The following is a 19,682-nucleotide window of genomic DNA, read 5'->3' as shown; positions in this document are numbered from 1 at the left end:
ATTTTGTGATGCTCAACAATCTTTTGATGCACATCAGAACTATATTCTCTGGTTTTACTCATTGTGATGGATGATTAAGGGAATTTGGCCTTTGTGTTTCCTCATATTTAAACTCCTGTGAAACTAGAAGTCATAGCTGGACAATTTCATGTTCCTAGTCACCCTGGTGTGCTAAAAAAGGTCAATATTAATGGGAATATACTTCAGAGATATTTTATTCATAAAAAAATCTAGGAGTATGAATAATTGTGGCCAATGTGTTTTGGAGAAAAACATTTATTTTATTATGTGATTTCCCCCCCATTTTCAATTATTTTACTTCAATGAAAGGTTAAATTTTTGCCAATTTTTTGAATAAAAATCAAAAGGATAAACGATGCAGATTTATTTTTTACAGCCATTTTTTATCATATTTACCAGGGGTATGATTAATTCTAGTCACGACTGTATATACATACAGTATATCTAATTGTTATCGTATGCAATATTACGTGTTGATTAATACACATCTTGTTTAGATTTCTAGATTGTAGATATTCATCAACGATTTCATGTGAATTCACCATTGCGTAAAGTTATCATGAATTCTCAAGAAATCATGTTGAAAAGTTCATCTTAGAACGATGGGAACTCAAAGTTGGTCCAATAAAACCACACGAGAGACAGCAATTATTTCTCAAACACACACACATTATCAGCGATATAAAAAAGGCACCTTCCTCATCAGTTATTCTGAAGAGTCGTTGTCGTCCGTGAGCGAATGACTTTTCTGATCTCCTCTTCTTGTCGTTGCTCCTGAACTCCTGTAAAATAACAAAAAGAAAACACAGAATCTCAGAAAGAGACAACAGTATTTTCAGGTAAGTTTGGGGTTGATGTACAAGGTCAATATATCACAGTTTTATGTGATTATTTCAAACAGTTAAAACTGCTAATCAGCAAAAAATGCAGTTGTACAGATTTAAAATGTGTTTTGTAAGAAATTGTTGAACAGTTTTATTGTGCACATATTGCCATTGGAGTGATATATTTAGTGTTTGTGAGACGCTGGTGTGTTTCTGGATCTTCACTATAGATCTACTAGATCATCTGAGGGATTTGACTGAATCAAGATGCTGCTGATCATTGAAGCTCTTCTTCTCATTTTAGCTGCTCTAGGACAGGTAAGCTTGTGTTCTAGTATGAATATTACAGACATTAATACTGATGATGTGATCATTATGATTTCTATTTCTGCAGGATCACAGCGCTGCTGCAGGACAGATATTTCCATTGGATATGGCACCGAATTCTGTCGATGACTATTATTCCGGCTGTAGAGAGAAAATGGCACATCTGGTGAAGACAAAATATCTGAAGAAGGAAATCAACAACTCACCTAAATATAAAATTAGTTGGAAATTAGGTGAAAAGTTTGTCAAGTTCCCAAAAGATTACCTGACAAGGAATCAGTTAATCGCCATTTATATGTACAGTGATAATAATATATATAACAGTTTTAATCCTGATACCCGTTATGGTAAAAACCGTTACAAACAGAAGACATATAAATGGTATTCACTTTACTTTCTGTTAACAGAAGCGATACAGATTCTGAAGAAAACACACAATAAATGCTATTACACTTATCGTGGTACAAATGCTGAATTTAATAAGTATGTTCTGAACAAAGAGGTTCGATTCGGCTCATTTTCATCCTCTTCTCTTGATCGTAATGTAGCACGAGGTTTTGGAACTAAATCTTGTTTTGAAATCTACACTTGTGAAGGCGCTGATGTGACAAAATATTCTAAGTATCCTAATGAGAGAGAGGTGCTGATTCCTCCATATGAGAAGTTTAGAGTCACTGCTGTCAGAACAAGAACATATCAGCCAAATCTCTGGTGTGACACTGTGTACACTTTGAAAAGCTCTGGAAAAGTAAGTTACCTGAACTGTGCAGTGGCATTCAAGAAACCAAAGTACTATTGATATTCACTGAAGAAAAAAAGTGCTATAATAAATAAAGTGCTATAAGTAAATATAAAAGAAGACTTGAAGAGTTCAGATGCAAAAGCCTCTAAATGCCATCTGAAAATTTCTTATAGAATGATCATTTTTATCAAGCTTGTATATTTAAGTTCATTAATTTCACTTAAATGACAATTAATAGGTAATCTTCATTGCCATTTAAGTGAAATTATTGAATTTAAATATACGAGCTTGATAAAAATGATCATTCTATAAGAAAATTTCAGATGGCATTTAGAGGCTTTTGCATCTGAACTCTTCACTTCCTCTCAAATTAGTCGAATAATTCTTTGTCAGGACAATTTTTTGTTAAATGTATTATTGTTTTGAAATAAACATTCTGAAAAAAAAAAAAAAAAAAAAAAAATTATGAGACCCAATTCATTGGCCTTAAAGTGATTTGATATTAATTAATGTATTAATATCCATAAATTTTTCCATTTACACTTACATGTGTTACACTTAAACAATGTTAGTGCTTGCCATCTAGTTAACTGCCAGCAATAGAATTGTAACTGCTAAATGACCTTCTGAGCGCAGTGCAGAATGAAAATACTGGTTTAATGGCAGAAAACGAACCAAAAGAAAATTGCAGAATGCAGACTGCTTAAAATAAGTTGTGCAAGGTACACCATCAGTTACATCTAAACCATGATCATTTTAAGAAACTTGGTTTTTAAAAAGTTGAAAAAGGGTAACTTTTCTTAAATTGATGTTGGGGTTTATTTATTTTTTTAAGTGTTCCTAGAATGATGTACTTGTAATTGATGTACACAGTCATTCCACTAGGGGGAGTAGGACTGATTTTATTGAAAGAGTTTAATGGGGAATTAAAATATATATATATATATATATATACTAGTTCTATAGCCTGGAATGATTTACTTTGTTGTATAAAGCATATTAAAGTTGAAAGTGTTTATTTATTTAAATTTTTTAATGGTCCAATTACTAATTAATTTACAGGCGATGTATTGTGAGATGCGCGACTTGATGATGATTTCTATCCATATATGATCTGTATTTCCATGTTTAGACATAGAGGACCACAATGGAAATAAGCCTTTGGCTTTTTGTGTATATTAATAATAAAGCAAGCAATATACAGTATATTCCAAATACACTCAGAATTTTTTTTTTTTTTTTTGCTGATTGTTCAATTTAATTGAATTAAATAAAGGTTTTTACATAATATTTTTTATCTTGCTGAGGAGCTTCTGTGATGTTCGAATTGTTGTGGTTTTCAATGTGCAGAAGAGTGACGCTTGTGGTTTTTAATATTGTACAATTTAACCATACCCGAATTAAAGACTAAAATTACATACTGAAAATACAACTGCAAAAAAATAAATAATTATAGACACTGCATTTATAGACAACTGTCACTCATTTTCTTTTGCAGCCAAATGTGTCTGGAGATTTCACAATTCATGAGACAGCTTTGCCTCCTGCTGGCCAGATCTGGCAGCAACCCATTACACATCCCACTGTTGTTTTGACAAAAGCAAAGTTTGGAAACATTGACATTTCAAAGATTGCTATTCATAATCATATCAGATAAGATGAAATGGTGTTGGCTGGTAGACTAGTTATATACCTTTATATTTGGTTTTGAGATGATTAACATTGTTGTTGTTACCAGCATAAACATTATTTTGTGAACCTAGCCAATTCACGCCAAATGTGTTGCTATGCAAACTAAACGTATTTCTGTAAAGCCGAGCTGATGTTACCAGGGACTGTTGTTTCCCTGTTTGGATCGACGTTCATTTGAACAACATTGTGACTTCCATCTGCTACCGTGGCGTCTTCCACAGCAAGTAGCGTGACTTATTTATTCATGATGATATGTCCTTAACACGCGCAGATGCATGACGGAAGTATTCAGTTTCCCGCGAAATCCGTCCCGACAGCTCTAAAATACAATAATTATTATAGGCTTACCGTAGTTATTCAGGGTAAGGTAAGAACACAGATTGGAATGTAGATTGATGTACTCACTCATTATTTTTTTAATTTTGTTAAAAAAAAAAAAAAAAAAAAACCTACATAGTTATTTTGTAAATAAAATGATGTGCAACATGATGGCCATTCATGTTAAAACTAAAGTTTACTCTTATGATTATTTCTAAGCATTTTATGCAAATAAATAATAACAGCATACAGATCATTTCAGTCCATATCTGCTTGTGCAACACAATGAATTTAAATCCTAAATCTTAATTTTTGTACATCTCTCATATAGGAATGCAATATCATATACCGTTATCATCCAGTAAACTATTGCTATTTTCAGGTTTGAGTTTTCCCAAATTTAATATTTACTACACATTTGTATTGATACCGTGTAGTAAATATGTTTGATCATGTGAAAAAAAAACAAAAAAACATCACAAACTATGTCTACTGTGATATTTATTTCCTTTTCATATAAAAAAAGGCTAAATTCCTATATTAAATAAAATAAAATGGAAAACACTGATTTTTTTTTTTTTTTTTAAACTTGGTATAAGTTTCTTGGTGAGAGTTTCTCTGATAACCTAAAAAAAAGAGTACAGTAAAGTAAAATAAAATTCACTGTAGCCCAAAGCATTTGGATTCTGAAGTCCAGATTTCAGCCATTTCTCAGACGTTTTCCACCTTGATAATGTTCAGCTCGGGCTCGTGCGGTGAAACCGGATGACTAGAGGACTGGTTAGGAGGGCTGCATGCCTGGAATGATCCCTCTGCACTGGTGGAGGGCATGTCTCCTGATTTACTATCCATCCCTGTAAAGGAGTCTGTGTGTGGCTGTGGATACGGGAGTGTGCTGGGCGAGTACGCTTGCGTGTGGGACTGAGTGAACGTCGACGTGCGTGTTTGAGCGTGGGTGAACGGGGGCCCGCTGGAGGTCGGGCACTGCTGAAACCCGTTCATGGTGGGTGGGCTGAGCTGGTCCAGAGAGAACACCTCGATGCTCTCGAGACCGGAATCGTGGATCTCGTTGTATCGCGTCTGGGCTTGGCTGCACTGAGCGTATGCGCCCTGGCTGGTCGCGCCCTGGCTGAACGGTGCCGAAGAGGCCAGCGAACACGACGCTGGAGCGCATGTGGACTGCAGAGGGTCGAATTTGGATGTGAAATCCTGCAGGGTGCTGAGGATCTGCTTCTGGACTTGAGTCTGCTGGGCTTGTTCTCTCTCCAGTCGGCCTTGTTGGTCCACCATCATCCTCAACGCCAGGCCCAAACTCCTCAGCTCTGAGCCCAACGACTGGATCTGCTCCTGCAGGGTGCTCACGGCGGCAGGGTCCAGGACGCTCCGCTGGGGAGGAGGAGGAGGAGGAGGAGGGGAAGGCTGGTTGGGCACGTGTTGGACCCGTGCAGAGGGGGATGCATTTTGGGATGTAGCCCCAGAGGTGGCCGGGTCGGGGAGGCGGATGTCGGCACGTGGAGGGTGTTGAGGAGCGCGAACAGGAACACCCACACGCTGGTTCATCCATCTCCTGTGAGGACTGGCTCCTTGGTGCAATAATCTCTGAGAAATAAAGATTTCATTAAGCCATCCATCACACATATGGGTAAGAAATAGTGATCAGCCAGACCCAAGGCTCAGTTATAATAATAATGATTAGTAGTATTAGTAACATACAATTTTTAAATGTATACTTTTATTAAATTATGTAAAAATGGTTTTGCATATTGGTTATGGGACACTTAACCAAAACATAATTATTATTTGTTGTACAAAATGTTTTTTGTTTTTTTTCTATCTCTAATCATAATAGTACTGGATTTATGATGATGCTTCATAACTCACCATGTTTGGAGGTCTGGCTGTAGTGAGGTCATAAGAAGCTGCCTGTGGTAAAACAAGCTTTCTCCCATCAGGACCAGAGAAGCCGGACGGATCTCGTCTCACTGACAGCGACACCTGCTGGCCGGTCTGAGGACCGCTGTCTCTTACCTTTACAAAACACGTGGATTAGTTAAGGCAACAAATATATATATATGCCTTTTTATAAGTTATATATATTTTTGGTATTGTGTTTTTATGAAAAATAAGCACATGCCCCCTTTAATGTCCACATTTTACATTTTTTATTGACTGTATTTTTTACTGTAAAGAAAACATAAATTACAACACTTAAATAATTTAAAACAATAAAATTGAAAGGCAACAAATATACCAGGGTGCATAAATACATTACAATAATAAAATAAAAAAAATCACATTGCTGTATTTAAAAAAAATTATAATAATGAAAAATTTGATGTAAAAATTAATTAATGAAATAATGAATTTTTTGAATTTGAATTTGAATCATGCGGATTAGAGAAGAAATTAGCTTAATTTTCATGAAAATAAAGTCACAATACACACACACACACACACACACACACACACACACACACGCACGCACATACATATATATATATATATACACCGGTACATACTGTATACTATATACTGTTATAGTATATATATATATATATATATATATATATATTAGTTCAAAGGTTTTTTACTGTTTTTGAAAGAGGTATCTTATGCTCACCAAGAGACTAATATATATGACCGGAAAAAAAAGAAAAAAAAATTATATTGTGAAATAATATTACAATTTAAAATAACCGTTTTCCATTTTAATGGTTTAAACTGTAATTTATTCCTGTGATCAAAGCTGAATTTTCAGCATCATTTCTCCAGTCTTCAGTGTCACATGATCCTTCAGAAATCATTCTAATATGATGATTTGATGCTCAAGAAACATTTCTGATTATTATCAGAGTTGAAAACAGAATATTTTGGTGGAGACTCTGATACAGTTTATTTTTCAGGATTCTATGATGAATAGAAAGTTCAAAAGAACAACTTTTGCAACATTATAATGTCTTAACTGTCACTTTTGATCAATTTAATGCATCCTTGCTGAAAAAAAGTATTAAATTATTTTAAAAAATATATATATTTTGTTAGTACAATCCACCCACCCGCGCTCTGTGGAGCAAAGCCTTATCCAGGAGTCGTTTGCGAGCCACTAGCACAGGATTGGCAGGTGAAGGTGTGTGTCGTCGTCTAACATAAGAAGCGCCACTCATCGCTCCCGTCCCGACTCCCGAGCGCGGCCCTTGGATCCCAGCATTCTGCGATCCCTGTGCCAACGAGGTCACGCTGACAATCCGGATGTCCTCGTCTTTCTCCCCACCCTGAGCCTCCCTCCTTCCCGCCGGACCCGTGCCGGAAGACTGTCCTCCTCTGGCATCCGAGGAGGACCCGGCCTGCTGGGAAGCAGCGACTCTGGAAGCTTCTCTGAGGAGGTTCCTCAGCTGCTGATCGCTCCAGCCGACCCGCCGCGCCTCAGAGCCTGCCGTCGGCCCCGTGTGGCCGCTGTTCCTAGCGGTTCCGTCCTCCTTCCGAGCTCTCCCTTGAAACTCCTTCAGGAAAAGGTAGATGGCCTGCGCGGACACCTTGATGTTCTCCAGCTCCAGCACGGCTTTGATCTTCCGGAAGCTCAAACCCGCCTCCCGCAGCTCCACCACCTTGCGCTTGGCAGCGTCGTCCAGTCGGCCCATGCTGGACAACACAGTAATGACACACTAAAAAGTGGGTCGGCTCAAGCAGATCCTGAAATTAATGCAAAAACATGGTTATGTTCGGAATGAAATATTATTAGTTTGTAGTCTTTAAAAATTGCTTGGTACAATAATAACAAACAAGGCCTGTCAAAAATTAATGTTAACTGTCACCTGCCTTTTTACCATACATCCTAGATGGTTGTGATTAAAAGTGCCTCGGAACGCGCAGCTTTGTATGAAGCGTTGACGTAATTTCCATTTGAAACAGGAAGCTAAGGCGGGACATATTGAATGGCCCCTCCCCCTTTTCAAATAGCCAATAGCATTTAGGTTACCTCACAGACTGCAAGTCGTACTTGACAGCACCATGGAAGCGAATCCGAGCGCTGATGATTGGTTGGATTCAATAGTAGAGGTGTAAATATATTCTACCCAACGGTCGCTTTGGCCAGGTGGTATTTATAGCATAAGGGGCGGAGACAGGCGCGCTGGAAGCTGTTTCATGCGGGGGGGCTGGGGGCTGAGGGCTGGAAAATATGTGACGTCATTATGGTGTGGCTGACGACAAGACATGAAATTTCTCTGTACTGTATATGTGTTGTAGCCATTAAAGAAAACATTTAGTTTCATATTTGTTTAAATATTATAGGCTAATGTTATTTTTTTTTTATTTAAGCAATGTTGATTATTAAAGTGAGAATGCAGCATGAGAAAGATAAAGATACATCATGAGATGGCAATATGGCTGGAGACATGGAGTGGGTAAGACATGATTTTGACCACTTCATTGAGTTTTGTTTTGTAGAAAGACTATTTTTAAAAGATTTTCGTTTTGTATAAATTGTATCTTAATTTTGATCAATGTTTTATCAACCAATTGCCTGTATTTAATAAATAAGAAGCAAATATATAGCAGACAATGTAATAAGGCGCCGGCACAATCACTTGCATTGCACGTGAACTGGAGGGCGCCGAAACTCAGCTTGTGCCTCACAGATTTGAGAAATATAGGTTATCTATTATAGAAAGCTTGAAATGTCTACTTTTAAACAAAACTATTCAAAACGCAAAGAAATAGGCTACTCTCTGATTATGTAATTATCACATTTCACATGCATTTCTCTCTGACGTTCATGCGAGTCCCCACGCCAACTTCATCTTTGCAGCGACACAGAAAACACCAGTTTATTAATAAACAATTAAATGTCTCCTTGCTATTTTTTTGACACATTAATACTTTTGCGGTTCTTTGTGGCAATCTTTGCGTGCGGCCGTGCGCTTGAGTGCGGTTATATTATGTACACACGCGCATTATCCTGTATAGGCTAGCCTATTAAAGTTATAAAATTAATATAAAGGGGCAATTTGTCCACTAAATGAACAACTACTAGTCGACTAGAAAAAAACTTTAGTCGGAGGTAGCCCTTATTCCACATATTCTGGGTTGAGCGAGCGACCCTGAGCGGAATGAGCGAGGGAGCGGAATATTCAGAAATGCGCTCGATCTCCGTTCACGAGCTCTGATCGGAACAAAGCATCACAAATTAAAACTTTATTTAATTTTCTCCGTAGCTTGAACACTCACTTCATTAGGCATAAGAGAGTTAGTTAACGCTGTCCATTTATTTATTTTTATTTCACGTTTTTTAAGGTACAATATTATGTTAGTCCACAGCCCCCTACTTGGGGGTGCTGATGCTATGACGAGGGGGCAGCACCCCCCTTCCCGCGCTACTGGGCGGAGCTGTAGATTCTAGAGAGCATTTGATTGGACAGAAGATGTGATGAGAAGGTGAAGTCCGCAGTGATCCATTTTCGCGGAAGTGAGGAACTGTACGTTTTTAATGCTTAGGCCTATATCTCCTAAATGCGAATTTTGTCATTGTTTTGGAGCACACTAGCTTATTCATTACCTTAAGCTTAACATATTCATACTAAAAGCTAAAAAAAACGTACATTTTGATTTCAAGGGGCCTTTAAGGTTGGCCTCATTTAAAGAAGACACTCAGCAGATTATTGCAGAATTGAAATCATCAAAAAATAAAAGTTAAAGACGTTTAAGATTACTGTAAAGCAAATGTACTGAACTAAACATGTTTATTCTATATAAAATATATGGGCAATTTCACAAAATAATTTGGACTACAAAGTCTAGACACGTTGTGTTCCCAATGTGAAGTTGATATCACACATTAAGTTTTCATTTGATGAATTCTGAGTGTTTAAGCTTTCGAATGATTTCTAATTTATGATGATTACTAAAATATGTGATAGGAAAAAAGGGCAATAAAAAAGCGGGAAGCTACTGGGACACTGACAGACAGTAAACAGGCTAAGAATAATAAACTAGGATTAATAACCCTGTTATTTTGTGTCAGTGCCCTAAGTTGACCAGACAGGTCCTCCGCACAGACCTATGGCCAGCTTCATATCCATGCCAGCCTGATGAATCGATCTTCAAGCAGAAGGAACTGGATGAATAATTGAATGCTTTCGATCCCAATCTGAACTCTGACCTATAATGCTGCCTGAATCATAAAGTTAATTGTTCATTCATTGGCAAGAGGAGAACTGTCATACTTATATAAACATTAATCTTTCCTTTTTTGGTCTATGCCTCTTATATTGAATCCCATCCCATTTTTGTTTCTCAAAAGAATGAAAGACTACTATACTTTGTAGTAGCCTATATAATGCACTGCATACTTAAAGATAGTAAGCTAAGCGAGCACTGTTTCAAAATAAATGTTTCAAACAGTAACGTTCAAAACTGTTTAGCTGGTCTTCCAGTCTAACAAGTGCCTTAAACCCTGCAAAACAATCAAAACACACCAGCATGAGCAGCGAAACATCTACACAGCTGCTTTACGCTGTTTGTGCAAAAGGTTTAGACCAGCTGTCATTTTCCAAACACCACCAAGCAGGGAACAAGTTCAGATTCACGTAGGGACCCTGCGTAGTGATCTAGTGCACTCAGAACACAATAGAAATCAAGCATTTCTCACCTACTGCGACTTTGCTGTTCAGTTACGTATGTTTGAAGCGACGATGTGCTCCATTATAAAGTCACATGACGACGCTCGTATCCATATCCGTAACGTGCATCTGATAATGTCAACACAATAACTGTAAGTGTCGATGAAACGCACACATTTGTGGTTTACTTTGTGTTGTGATCATTGCAATCACACACGCCCCGCCTCCTTTCGACTGTCGCAGGGATAGCGTCATCACGCCTGCGCCCTCACGCAAACGTCGTTAAGACGCGACAGCGGTTGAGCTCGGCGTTGAATGTGTCGCGCGCTGCTCATTTATCATGTAAGTCTGAATGTTTATTATGATCAATATTTATTATTTGCGACAGTTTTTTTTCTCGTATATGGGTTTGTGTGTATGCAGAGAGATACTAGCCGCGTTTCTTATAATTAATCGTCGATATTTTGCATATGTTGGGTTAATATCGGCGGGGTTAGCATTAGCTCACCGCGTTGAATGAAGATAATCAGTAAACGTAGTTGTTTTTAAAAACAAAGTCTCAAATGTTTCGGATTTGTGTTATATATATGTGATAAAATATTGAGTTTTATACTTTTAAGGCAGGATTTTGCAGTGCGTTTGTCAGTTGGCACATTTAATGTCCTTGTTGGTAACGTAAATGTATGATATTTCAGAGCATCACTTTCTACTTGAATTGACATTATTATTTTTGGCTTATTCTAATCTAATGATAAGTATAGTGAAATAATCTTAAAGTAACTTTTTTGGTAAAGATAAGGATCTTTGGTTAAGGTAAAGATAATAAAATCACGAAATTTTGTTATATACAATACAAAAATGAATGCATACAATACAACTGACAGTACAAATATAAAACAATTTATTAATTTTTACAAGGTTTGATGACTAAATTGTGGAAAACAGTTATGAGGATCATGATGTTCAGTTATTCAATCAGTAAGAAGTTGTAATGTTCACAGTTATCTTGGTTTGTTGCATCTTATGAACTTTCTTGAAGTGCTTGTTGTGATTAATATTAATAATGTTATTAATCGTTTCCATCATATTTCTGTCACAGATAAAGGAGTTTTAAAGGGTTAGTTCACCCAAAAATAAGAATTCAGCCATTAATTTCTCACCCTAAAACCACCACTTTCAAGCCCAAGAAAGGTAGTAAAGATATCATTAAAGTAATCCATGTGACTCCAGTGGTTTAACCTCAGTATTATGAACTGACGCGATTGCTTTGTTTGCTCATAAAAAAACAAACATAATCTACCACTTTATTTACCCAAAAAATTAAATCCAACATTGAATCACGCATCGTCTGTTCTCGCATCAACAGAACACGCAAGCCTCATGAACACGCTTTAGAGATTAATATTTTGTAAGCTAAGTGGTAAATTATGCTTTTTATGTGCAAACAACAGGATTTCAGTTTCATTTGTATCCAGACATCAATATCTGTATTAGTATCAGTGATACTGACCTTCATTCACAAAAAGATGCCATTAAACAAGTATTACCGTCTTTGTTGTTTCTACATTAATTTGGAGATTAACTGAAATTATTACATTATAAAATATATAAACTAGATTTAAATCTACAAAAATGTAAGGGGTTTTAATTGTGATTAATCATGATTAATCACAGAAAAAAAATTGTAATTGAGTAATTTTTATTTTTTTAATTTTTTTTGACTGATAGCACAAATAACCATGAGGGCGAGTATTTAATTACAGAATTAAACTTTTGGGTGAACTATCCCTTTAAGAACTCTGCTTCACATTGTACATTCGCTTCCAATGCTTAATGTCCCCTATAAAGTGTTATTAAATAAACATCCTTTTCCCCCTCAAGCTATAGGCTTTAAATATAATGTGCAAAAAAGGTGTGATATGGCATGAAAAACACATTAAAGCTTGGAACTGAGTAAAACTGCATTTCATTATTATGACTGATAGCTCACTAGTTTGAGACGCGTCTGTGGAAAACCAATAGTTTATCAGCATTTTTCCTGTTGTTTTTCTTTCTTCGCACAGGGCACCATCACCAACCAAGCGCAGGGAGCGTTCAGAGGACAAACCCAGGGAACGAGGGAAGGAGAAACCTGCTGGGAAAGAGGGAGCGGAGAAGGAGAAGGATAAGGAGAGAGGCAGAGACAAGATCCGGAAGCGGCGCAGTAACTCCACCGGGAGCAGCAGCAGCAGGTCAGTAACTGTTTACATGCACCCTCTTAATGACATTATAATGAGATTTAGGCAATATTGATATCAAAATATACCACGTAAAAACACAATACTTTGATCAAATTGGTGTGATTAAGCTCATAATGGCAGAAACATAATTATTGTAAACTATGTGGCGAATGCTGATTTAAATAACAATAAACAGGCATGTAAACACTTTAAAGGCACATATTCCTCTCTGACCAAAGCGGATGATGGTGTAATGCGACTCATGCGCGGGTTTGTAAACTTAGTCATAAAGGAGGCATCACATTTTGGGGGTGCTGAAGAAACTGATTTCATGTTGACAAAGTTGTGCCACATGAATATAATGCAGTGTTGGTGGTCACACACATCGAAATGATGACATTTAGGCACGTCACTGAAAAGATCCAATACATCCACTGAAATGTTTTGCAATTCACTTAAGTATCCTTGCATCTGTAGATTAAAACACGCAGTAGGCGTATGTGGGTTAATTTGTGCTGTGCGCATTGACGTATGTTAATCATGGTGATTAAAAAAATTACCACAATTCTTAGTGAATAATCAGAATAATGAAAATTGCGTGTAAATAGGAGCAAAAACACATTTGTTCGCGTCATGTATGATTACTCTTATTATTGGAAATAATCACATGTAAACGTAGTTGTTGTTTGATACATTGATGCGTCAAGGTTAACCCTTTAAGCCCTGAAGGCATTTTTTTTGAGTTGTTGTTTTGAGTGACATACACAAAAGGTAAAGACTCATAAGTCAAACTCTAGCAAGGAGAGTTAAAAGGTAGGTATTGTTTGATAGAAAACCTTTTACATTAAGGAATTTTGTTTTTACATTTGGACATTCTTATGCTTAGAAACTGCTGATAAAAGACAAAGAATATATATATATATTTTTTTAATTTTACTTCTCTTTCTTATTTGACATGCAATAACTCAGGAAGGAAAAAAGGTAGGAGGACAATTCTTTTTTTTGGTGAAATTCCCCTGCATCTGGATCAAATTTTGTGGTGATAACAAAGTAATCAAAAGTGTCAGCATTTGGAACCAAATGGTGCTTTTCCACTGCATGGTACGGCTCGGTACGGCTCACTTTGGCGCGTTTCCACTGCATGGTACGGCTCGGTACGGCTCACTTTGGCGCGTTTCCACTGCATGGTACGGTACGGCTCGGCTCACTTTGTGGCGCTTTTCCACTGCATGTTTCGGCTCGCTTTAAATGGTACTACCTCTGTTGAGGTTCCAAGCGTTCCGTACCGATACTAAAATGTGACGTGAAAACACTACAGCTCACTGATTGGCCAGAGAGAACCGTCACTACCAGCGTCATTGGATTTGCAACCCGAGACACCAAACCTGCTAGATTTAAATAGTCAGCAACAGCCACCGCAGTATTATTTGTTCGCACAATTTTTATTAAAAGACTTACTTGAAAAAATAAAAAATAAATAAACTTGAAAAAATAAATGGCTGAATCGTGGTGACTGGTAGACGAGGTGCAGACGTTCCTCTCGTTGGTAGCTGAGGAGCGGATCGACGAGGAATGAAAACGTTTTTCAGCAACTTTAATGACCAGTCTATAATCCCACCCACTTTGAAGTGGTGCTAAACTGCAGTGGAAAAGCAAACCGAGCCAAATCGTACCACGCAGTGGAAAAGCAAAGCGAGCCGAGTCGTGCCGCGCCGCGCCATACTGCACCGAGCCGTACCATGCAGTGGAAAAGCGCCAAAAGTACCCTAAACAAAGCCCTTGACACCTGGAAGGCATTTATACAATTTCAATGAATTATGTTGATTTTTGGATTCATTTCGATCAGTAAAGATTTGTCATTTTCTGCACTCAATACATGTTTAATGAAGTTACAAGCTTAAACGCCACGTGAAAGCTACATTTGATTTTATTTAGCAACTTGTGCGCTTGTGGAGTTTTATGTGTTATAACTCCATGAGAGAACATCTTTAGATCCAAGTGATGGATTATGGTGACTTTTGGGCTCTTTTTAATCATGAGAATCTGCTGTAAATAACGCTGTGCAGTTTTCACACACTGAGCATGTTTCATGAAGTTACTGTGCGGTACACCCGAGGTTTCTGGAGTTAAATGTGTCTAATGATGCGTTTTTCATCTGACTTCAGATCCAGGTCCAGTTCCAGCTCCAGCAGCAGCTCTGGATCCAGTTCGGGCTCGTCCAGCGGGTCCAGCTCTTCTTCTGGTTCCAGCCGCTCCGGTTCGTCCAGTTCCTCTCGTTCCTCTAGTTCATCCGGGTCCTCCGGGTCTCCCAGTCCAGGCCGCCGTCGTCATGACAATCGGCGCCGCTCACGATCAAAGTAGGTTCCTGGCTTTTTGGCTTTCTTGTGATATTAACCGGTTAATGCCTGGTTGTGCCATTGTCACTTACTGAACGTGGGTTTGCGCTTTTAACCAGGTCCAAATCACAAAAACGGACTGATGAGAAAGAGAGGAAGAGGAGGAGCCCGAGTCCCAAACCCACCAAACTTTATCTGGGAAGACTCACCAGGAACGTAACCAAGGTACAGTTGAAGATCACTGTAGAGCTGCACGATTAATCGTTAAAAGATCACGATCTCGATTCAAACACCCACGTGATCTTATTCCTAAATGACAACGATGTGTCTAACACCTGTATCACATTGCAAGCATCAGCGGTGCGTGAACAGCATATGTTGTCGCTGCCCATGTTAATGAATGAGAGGGTCGTTCGTCATTCTTCCTTTGTGAACGGTCTCATTAAATGTTATGGCAGCGGCAAAACTCGTGCTGCTAACGCTTGAGATGTGAAACTGTTTAAACTTTAGTTAACCATTGAAAGTACAATCATCACACTGCAACATTCAAATCTGCGTTAGCGCTGATTCGGAGAGAGCAGCTACCATGTAAATGTACTCTTTTCAACCACACATTATCTTTATTTATGTGTTACAATTACAAACATTTAAATAACTGGATAAAACCTTACTGGAATAAGTTTATAGTTTGGGTATAAACACAGATGACTACGGTAGTGATCAAAATAAGAGTATGTATTGTATTGCTTATCGTTACGCCAGGAGGTGGCGACAAGTGAGTGTTTACAAGAAATGTTTGTCACTGAATTGTTCATTTTAAAGATTTATTCACAAACGCTGATTCATCCAATAATGAAATAAGTCTTTATGAATGAGACATTGACTTCAAATACATTTTTCTATTATTTCATTCAAGTGTATTTATTTTTTAAAGAATAAAACAATGAACATTTTGTCAAAACCTCTAGTTTGCATGTTATTTTGTTTAGTTGTCCTTTTATTTTATTTTATTTTTTATTAGATATAGATTCAGATGATCAGTTTGCGTCTGTAGATTTAATTTACAATCCATATCTTGAAAGGCTGTTTTCTCAAAATGATTTTGTCAGAAATCTCTGCCTCCAGTTCAGCAGCACTTATACATCAAACTTTACAGTTTTATTCTCATCTATATTCTGAAAGTTTTTACTGGGGTTTCTTCATATAATTTGTCTGATTTATATAACACTTTATTCCTAAAACTTGATGATCTTTCTTCTTCTGGATTTAGACAGTGTTTTCTGATTAATGGATTAATGGAACATTTATCCAATGTTCAGATCTCTAAAACGTATGCAAATGTAATTGACTACATTTGCATATTTAAACATTTCAGAAAACTTTTTCAGGGATTTAACAGCAGCATTAAGTATTCAAGACATTCAGAAATTGAAAAAAAATTATAATAAAAGCAATTAAATATATTGTGTAATTTAAGTCGTTTTTTTATATTACAAAAAGTATGAAAATTAACACATGCTTTTTTTATATATATATCTAAAGGTTTTAAGTGTTGAATATAGATATGTATTCCTGAAAATTGCTACTCCTATAATGCTTTGTGCTTCTGTACTTGATTTCCTATAGGAACATATTCAAGAGATCTTTTCAACGTATGGCAAGATCAAGATGATTGACATGCCTCCAGACCGTTTGCACCCTAATTTGTCAAAGGGTTACGCTTATGTGGAATATGAGTCTCCAGAGGACGCCCAGAAAGCCCTGAAACACATGGACGGAGGTAAAAAGCAACTGAATTGCATCATTTCTAGGGTTATTGTCGTTAACTAAAACCATTAAACATTTTTGTTACATGAAATAAAATAAGTTAACTAAAATGGTAACACTTTTCAATAGTCTCATGTTAACATTAGTTAAAGGTACAGTAAGCAATTTCTGAGAAACGCTGTTAAACAAAAAATAGGACAGAGAAGCACAACACACTTGTAGCCAATCAGCAGTAAGGGGCGTGTCAACTCATGATGGGGGGAGGAGAGAGAGAGGGAGATCTGAAGAAAGAGAGATGGCTGAGAGACATTACAAAAGAGAAAAGCTCATAAGGAATATTACTGGAAGAAAAAGGGTTATGATCAGGCAAGAGCTTTAGGACCCGTGTTAATAGAAAAGATTTCCAGCGCTGGAGAGACCGAAGCAGGAAGGCCTGAAAACAGACGCAAAGGTTGTTTCTCCTTAATTTTTTGTTCTCCTTGTTTGTTCGTCATATCTTTATATTTCATGAAACATTAATTTGCTTAGCTTTAGTTATGGTAAAGAGACATCCACTCTTGCAATGAAGGGAGGGGTGTGTTTATTTGTGTTTGTGTTTCTCAGAAATTGCTTACTGCACCTTTAACATCAACTAACTATGAGCAATAATTTTACAGCATTAATCTTTGTTAATGTTAATTAAAATACAGTTGTTTGTTAATGTTAGTTAACTGTTACAACTTGGATTTTGTTAGTATTAGTAAATGTAGATATTTATGCTATAGAAGTATTGTTTATTGTAAGTTCACGTTAACTAATATAATGTTGTAAAGTGAATATTGTAAAGTGTTACCGTTCAAATACAATATTATATATATATTCTCATTTTGTTAAACATGAAGTACTAAAATAATTAATGAATAAAACTGAAATAAAAACAAGAACTTGATAGACGTATAAGTAATGACAAATGCAAAACAAAATTACAAAAAGTTTAGAAATTAAAATGTAATTTTAAAATATAATATATGGTAACACTTTACAATGTTTCATTTGTTAACATTAGTTAACTAAATTAGTCAACATGAACTAACAAATAATACTAATACAACATTTACTAACACATTTTTAAAATAATAACTAAATGCACTGTGAACTAACATGAACCAACAATGAACAATTAGCTTTTTGTCAAACTACTACTAATAATAATCAATTTTAACCAATGAGAACTGATTGTAAAGTGTTCCCGAAAACCCTTAAATAATACGTCACTGAATCTAAAATAAGGCTGATCAGTGGAGATGGGTTTGTTAGAAGGCGTTTCTCACTCTCTGCTGCTTTCTCAGGTCAGATCGATGGTCAGGAAATCACAGCCACTGCTGTCCTGCCTCAGAGGATTCGACCTCCCATGAGAAGACCATCCCCTCCGCGCCGGATGCCTCCTCCGCCTCCCATGTGGCGCCGCACACCGCCTCGCATGAGAAGAAGGTTGGCTTTTAAACTGTTTTAGTCCGACTAGGATTTTGTGTTTTCTGTGCAGGTCGATGGGAACCAATCTATCTGGCCTAAATGTAATTTTAGTCCACACTTCGCACCTGTTTCCAAATGTCCGATCTGTCCTTTCACCTTGTGTTTGTTTATTCGTCCTCGTACTAGACAGGCTTTCTGCCTTTTATGTGTCTTATCAGGTAATAAGGCCATGCACGTCTTATGATTTATCTTTGCCAAAGCTGACAGTTCGTTCTTGCCACAGGTCTCGCTCTCCACGGCGACGCTCCCCGGTGAGAAGACGCTCTCGCTCCAGGTCTCCGGGTCGCAGACGACATCGTTCCCGCTCCAGCTCCAACTCTTCCCGTTAGCCGACGCTCCATTCTCACCAATGGCTTCTCCTGACGGCCCTTTCATATTTTAGCTGGAGATGACAAATAAATTGTCTCTTTTCTTTTCTCTAGTACCCCTCAGGATTGTACGTAAAAGCCTAGTCTTATAACATCATTGAAGTTAGGGTGGGTGTGCTTGGTTTTTTATTGCGTCTGTGTTTGTACACTCACTGGGATTGTGCTAGATGCTTCATTTTACTGTGATTCGTTTTGTAATGTGCTTTTTCTTTTTTTGAGAAACTCAGCTTTTTACCGGTTTATGTTGTGTGATTAAAATGCATTACCTTTTTTATCCAAATGTTTGCATTTTTCATGGAATTGTTTCTGTTAGTGACATTAGCGGTTCCTCAAAATTCATCTCTCGACATCACCACCTAATCCTGTAAAATCTGATGATCTGTAAGATAGAAAACAGAAAAATCAATAAACCAGTTTAACAAGTAAAATCCTCTGTAGTCATCATTTATGTTGTTACAATACAAACCTACGTGACTCCTTTTTTAAATTATTCCTTAACACAAAAGATGTTTTCCTAAGTTTTCAGTTATTTTATACCTGTAAAGCCTGAACCGTGTATTGAAGCTAAAGACAAGATCTAAAATCTTTGAGCATCAGGCTTTTATAGCTCTCATAGGATGATACTCTAAGAATATGGAGCTCATAATCGAGACTTAAACTAAGCAAAAATATGCTATTTTGTGCAGATGCTTATATTTAAATGGCCAAATAAGATAATAGTAATAATTCTGTAAATCGATGAAGTTTTTATAACAGTATAGCGAACTACTTGCATAAAATGCATAAAAATATCAGTTGTCACTCTATCTCTACCAATGTCTTTGTAAGATGATATTTAAATGTGCAGAAACGCTGTTGAAAGTAGATCTGAAACTCTTCACATCATGATAGCAATCAATAATAGAAGTGGTGTATGTATATATATACATCAGCTAAATG

General features: G+C 37.0%; 3 protein-coding genes across 3 annotated transcripts; 2 read left to right on the top strand and 1 right to left on the bottom strand.

Annotated features, from left to right (window-relative positions):
• Positions 1 to 489: 489 nt before the first annotated feature.
• On the top strand, positions 490 to 3,495 carry LOC309507787 (NAD(P)(+)--arginine ADP-ribosyltransferase 2-like). Its single transcript, XM_082182199.1, has 4 exons — positions 490 to 860; positions 1,076 to 1,163; positions 1,240 to 2,036; positions 2,276 to 3,495. Exons 2-3 carry the CDS (start codon positions 1,113 to 1,115, stop codon positions 1,969 to 1,971), a joined length of 783 nt encoding a protein of 260 aa, XP_082038325.1. The 5' UTR covers positions 490 to 860; positions 1,076 to 1,112; the 3' UTR covers positions 1,972 to 2,036; positions 2,276 to 3,495.
• Positions 3,496 to 4,408: 913 nt separating this feature from the next.
• On the bottom strand, positions 4,409 to 10,708 carry LOC309506371 (uncharacterized protein). Its single transcript, XM_082180263.1, has 4 exons — positions 10,571 to 10,708; positions 6,981 to 7,614; positions 5,806 to 5,952; positions 4,409 to 5,523 (listed from the first exon to the last, which is right to left on the bottom strand). The coding sequence occupies exons 2-4, from the start codon at positions 7,560 to 7,562 to the stop codon at positions 4,636 to 4,638; spliced, it is 1,617 nt and encodes a 538-aa protein (XP_082036389.1). The 5' UTR covers positions 7,563 to 7,614; positions 10,571 to 10,708; the 3' UTR covers positions 4,409 to 4,635.
• A 46-nt stretch (positions 10,709 to 10,754) lies between these two features.
• Positions 10,755 to 19,171, top strand: rnps1 (RNA binding protein S1, serine-rich domain). Its single transcript, XM_082180270.1, has 7 exons — positions 10,755 to 10,883; positions 12,605 to 12,772; positions 14,926 to 15,117; positions 15,216 to 15,321; positions 16,723 to 16,876; positions 18,192 to 18,333; positions 18,599 to 19,171. Coding segments are annotated over exons 1-7 (870 nt in total). The 5' UTR covers positions 10,755 to 10,881; the 3' UTR covers positions 18,705 to 19,171.
• Positions 19,172 to 19,682: the final 511 nt, after the last annotated feature.

The sequence above is a fragment of the Leuciscus leuciscus genome (genome assembly GCF_965113295.1).
Source record: "Leuciscus leuciscus genome assembly, chromosome: 1".
Lineage (NCBI taxonomy): Eukaryota > Metazoa > Chordata > Actinopteri > Cypriniformes > Leuciscidae > Leuciscus > Leuciscus leuciscus.
Note: the sequence above shows the minus strand (reverse complement) of the source record. Positions and strands in the feature narration are given on the sequence as shown.

Bases quoted from the DNA above. Each gene is read 5' to 3' on its own strand.
- LOC309506371 (XM_082180263.1), bottom strand. From the start codon at position 7,562: ATGGGCCGACTGGACGACGCTGCCAAGCGCAAGGTGGTGGAGCTGCGG. The intron at 5,953-6,980 runs GTGGGTGGATTG...TGTTTTGTAAAG, and splicing joins CTTTGCTCCACAGAGCGCGG to GTAAGAGACAGCGGTCCTCA. The intron at 5,524-5,805 runs GTGAGTTATGAA...TTTATTTCTCAG, and splicing joins CAGCCAGACCTCCAAACATG to AGATTATTGCACCAAGGAGC.
- rnps1 (XM_082180270.1), top strand. The intron at 12,773-14,925 runs GTCAGTAACTGT...ATCTGACTTCAG, and splicing joins ACCGGGAGCAGCAGCAGCAG to ATCCAGGTCCAGTTCCAGCT. The intron at 16,877-18,191 runs GTAAAAAGCAAC...CTGCTTTCTCAG, and splicing joins CCTGAAACACATGGACGGAG to GTCAGATCGATGGTCAGGAA.
- LOC309507787 (XM_082182199.1), top strand. From the start codon at position 1,113: ATGCTGCTGATCATTGAAGCTCTTCTTCTCATTTTAGCTGCTCTAGGA. The intron at 1,164-1,239 runs GTAAGCTTGTGT...CTATTTCTGCAG, and splicing joins TTTTAGCTGCTCTAGGACAG to GATCACAGCGCTGCTGCAGG.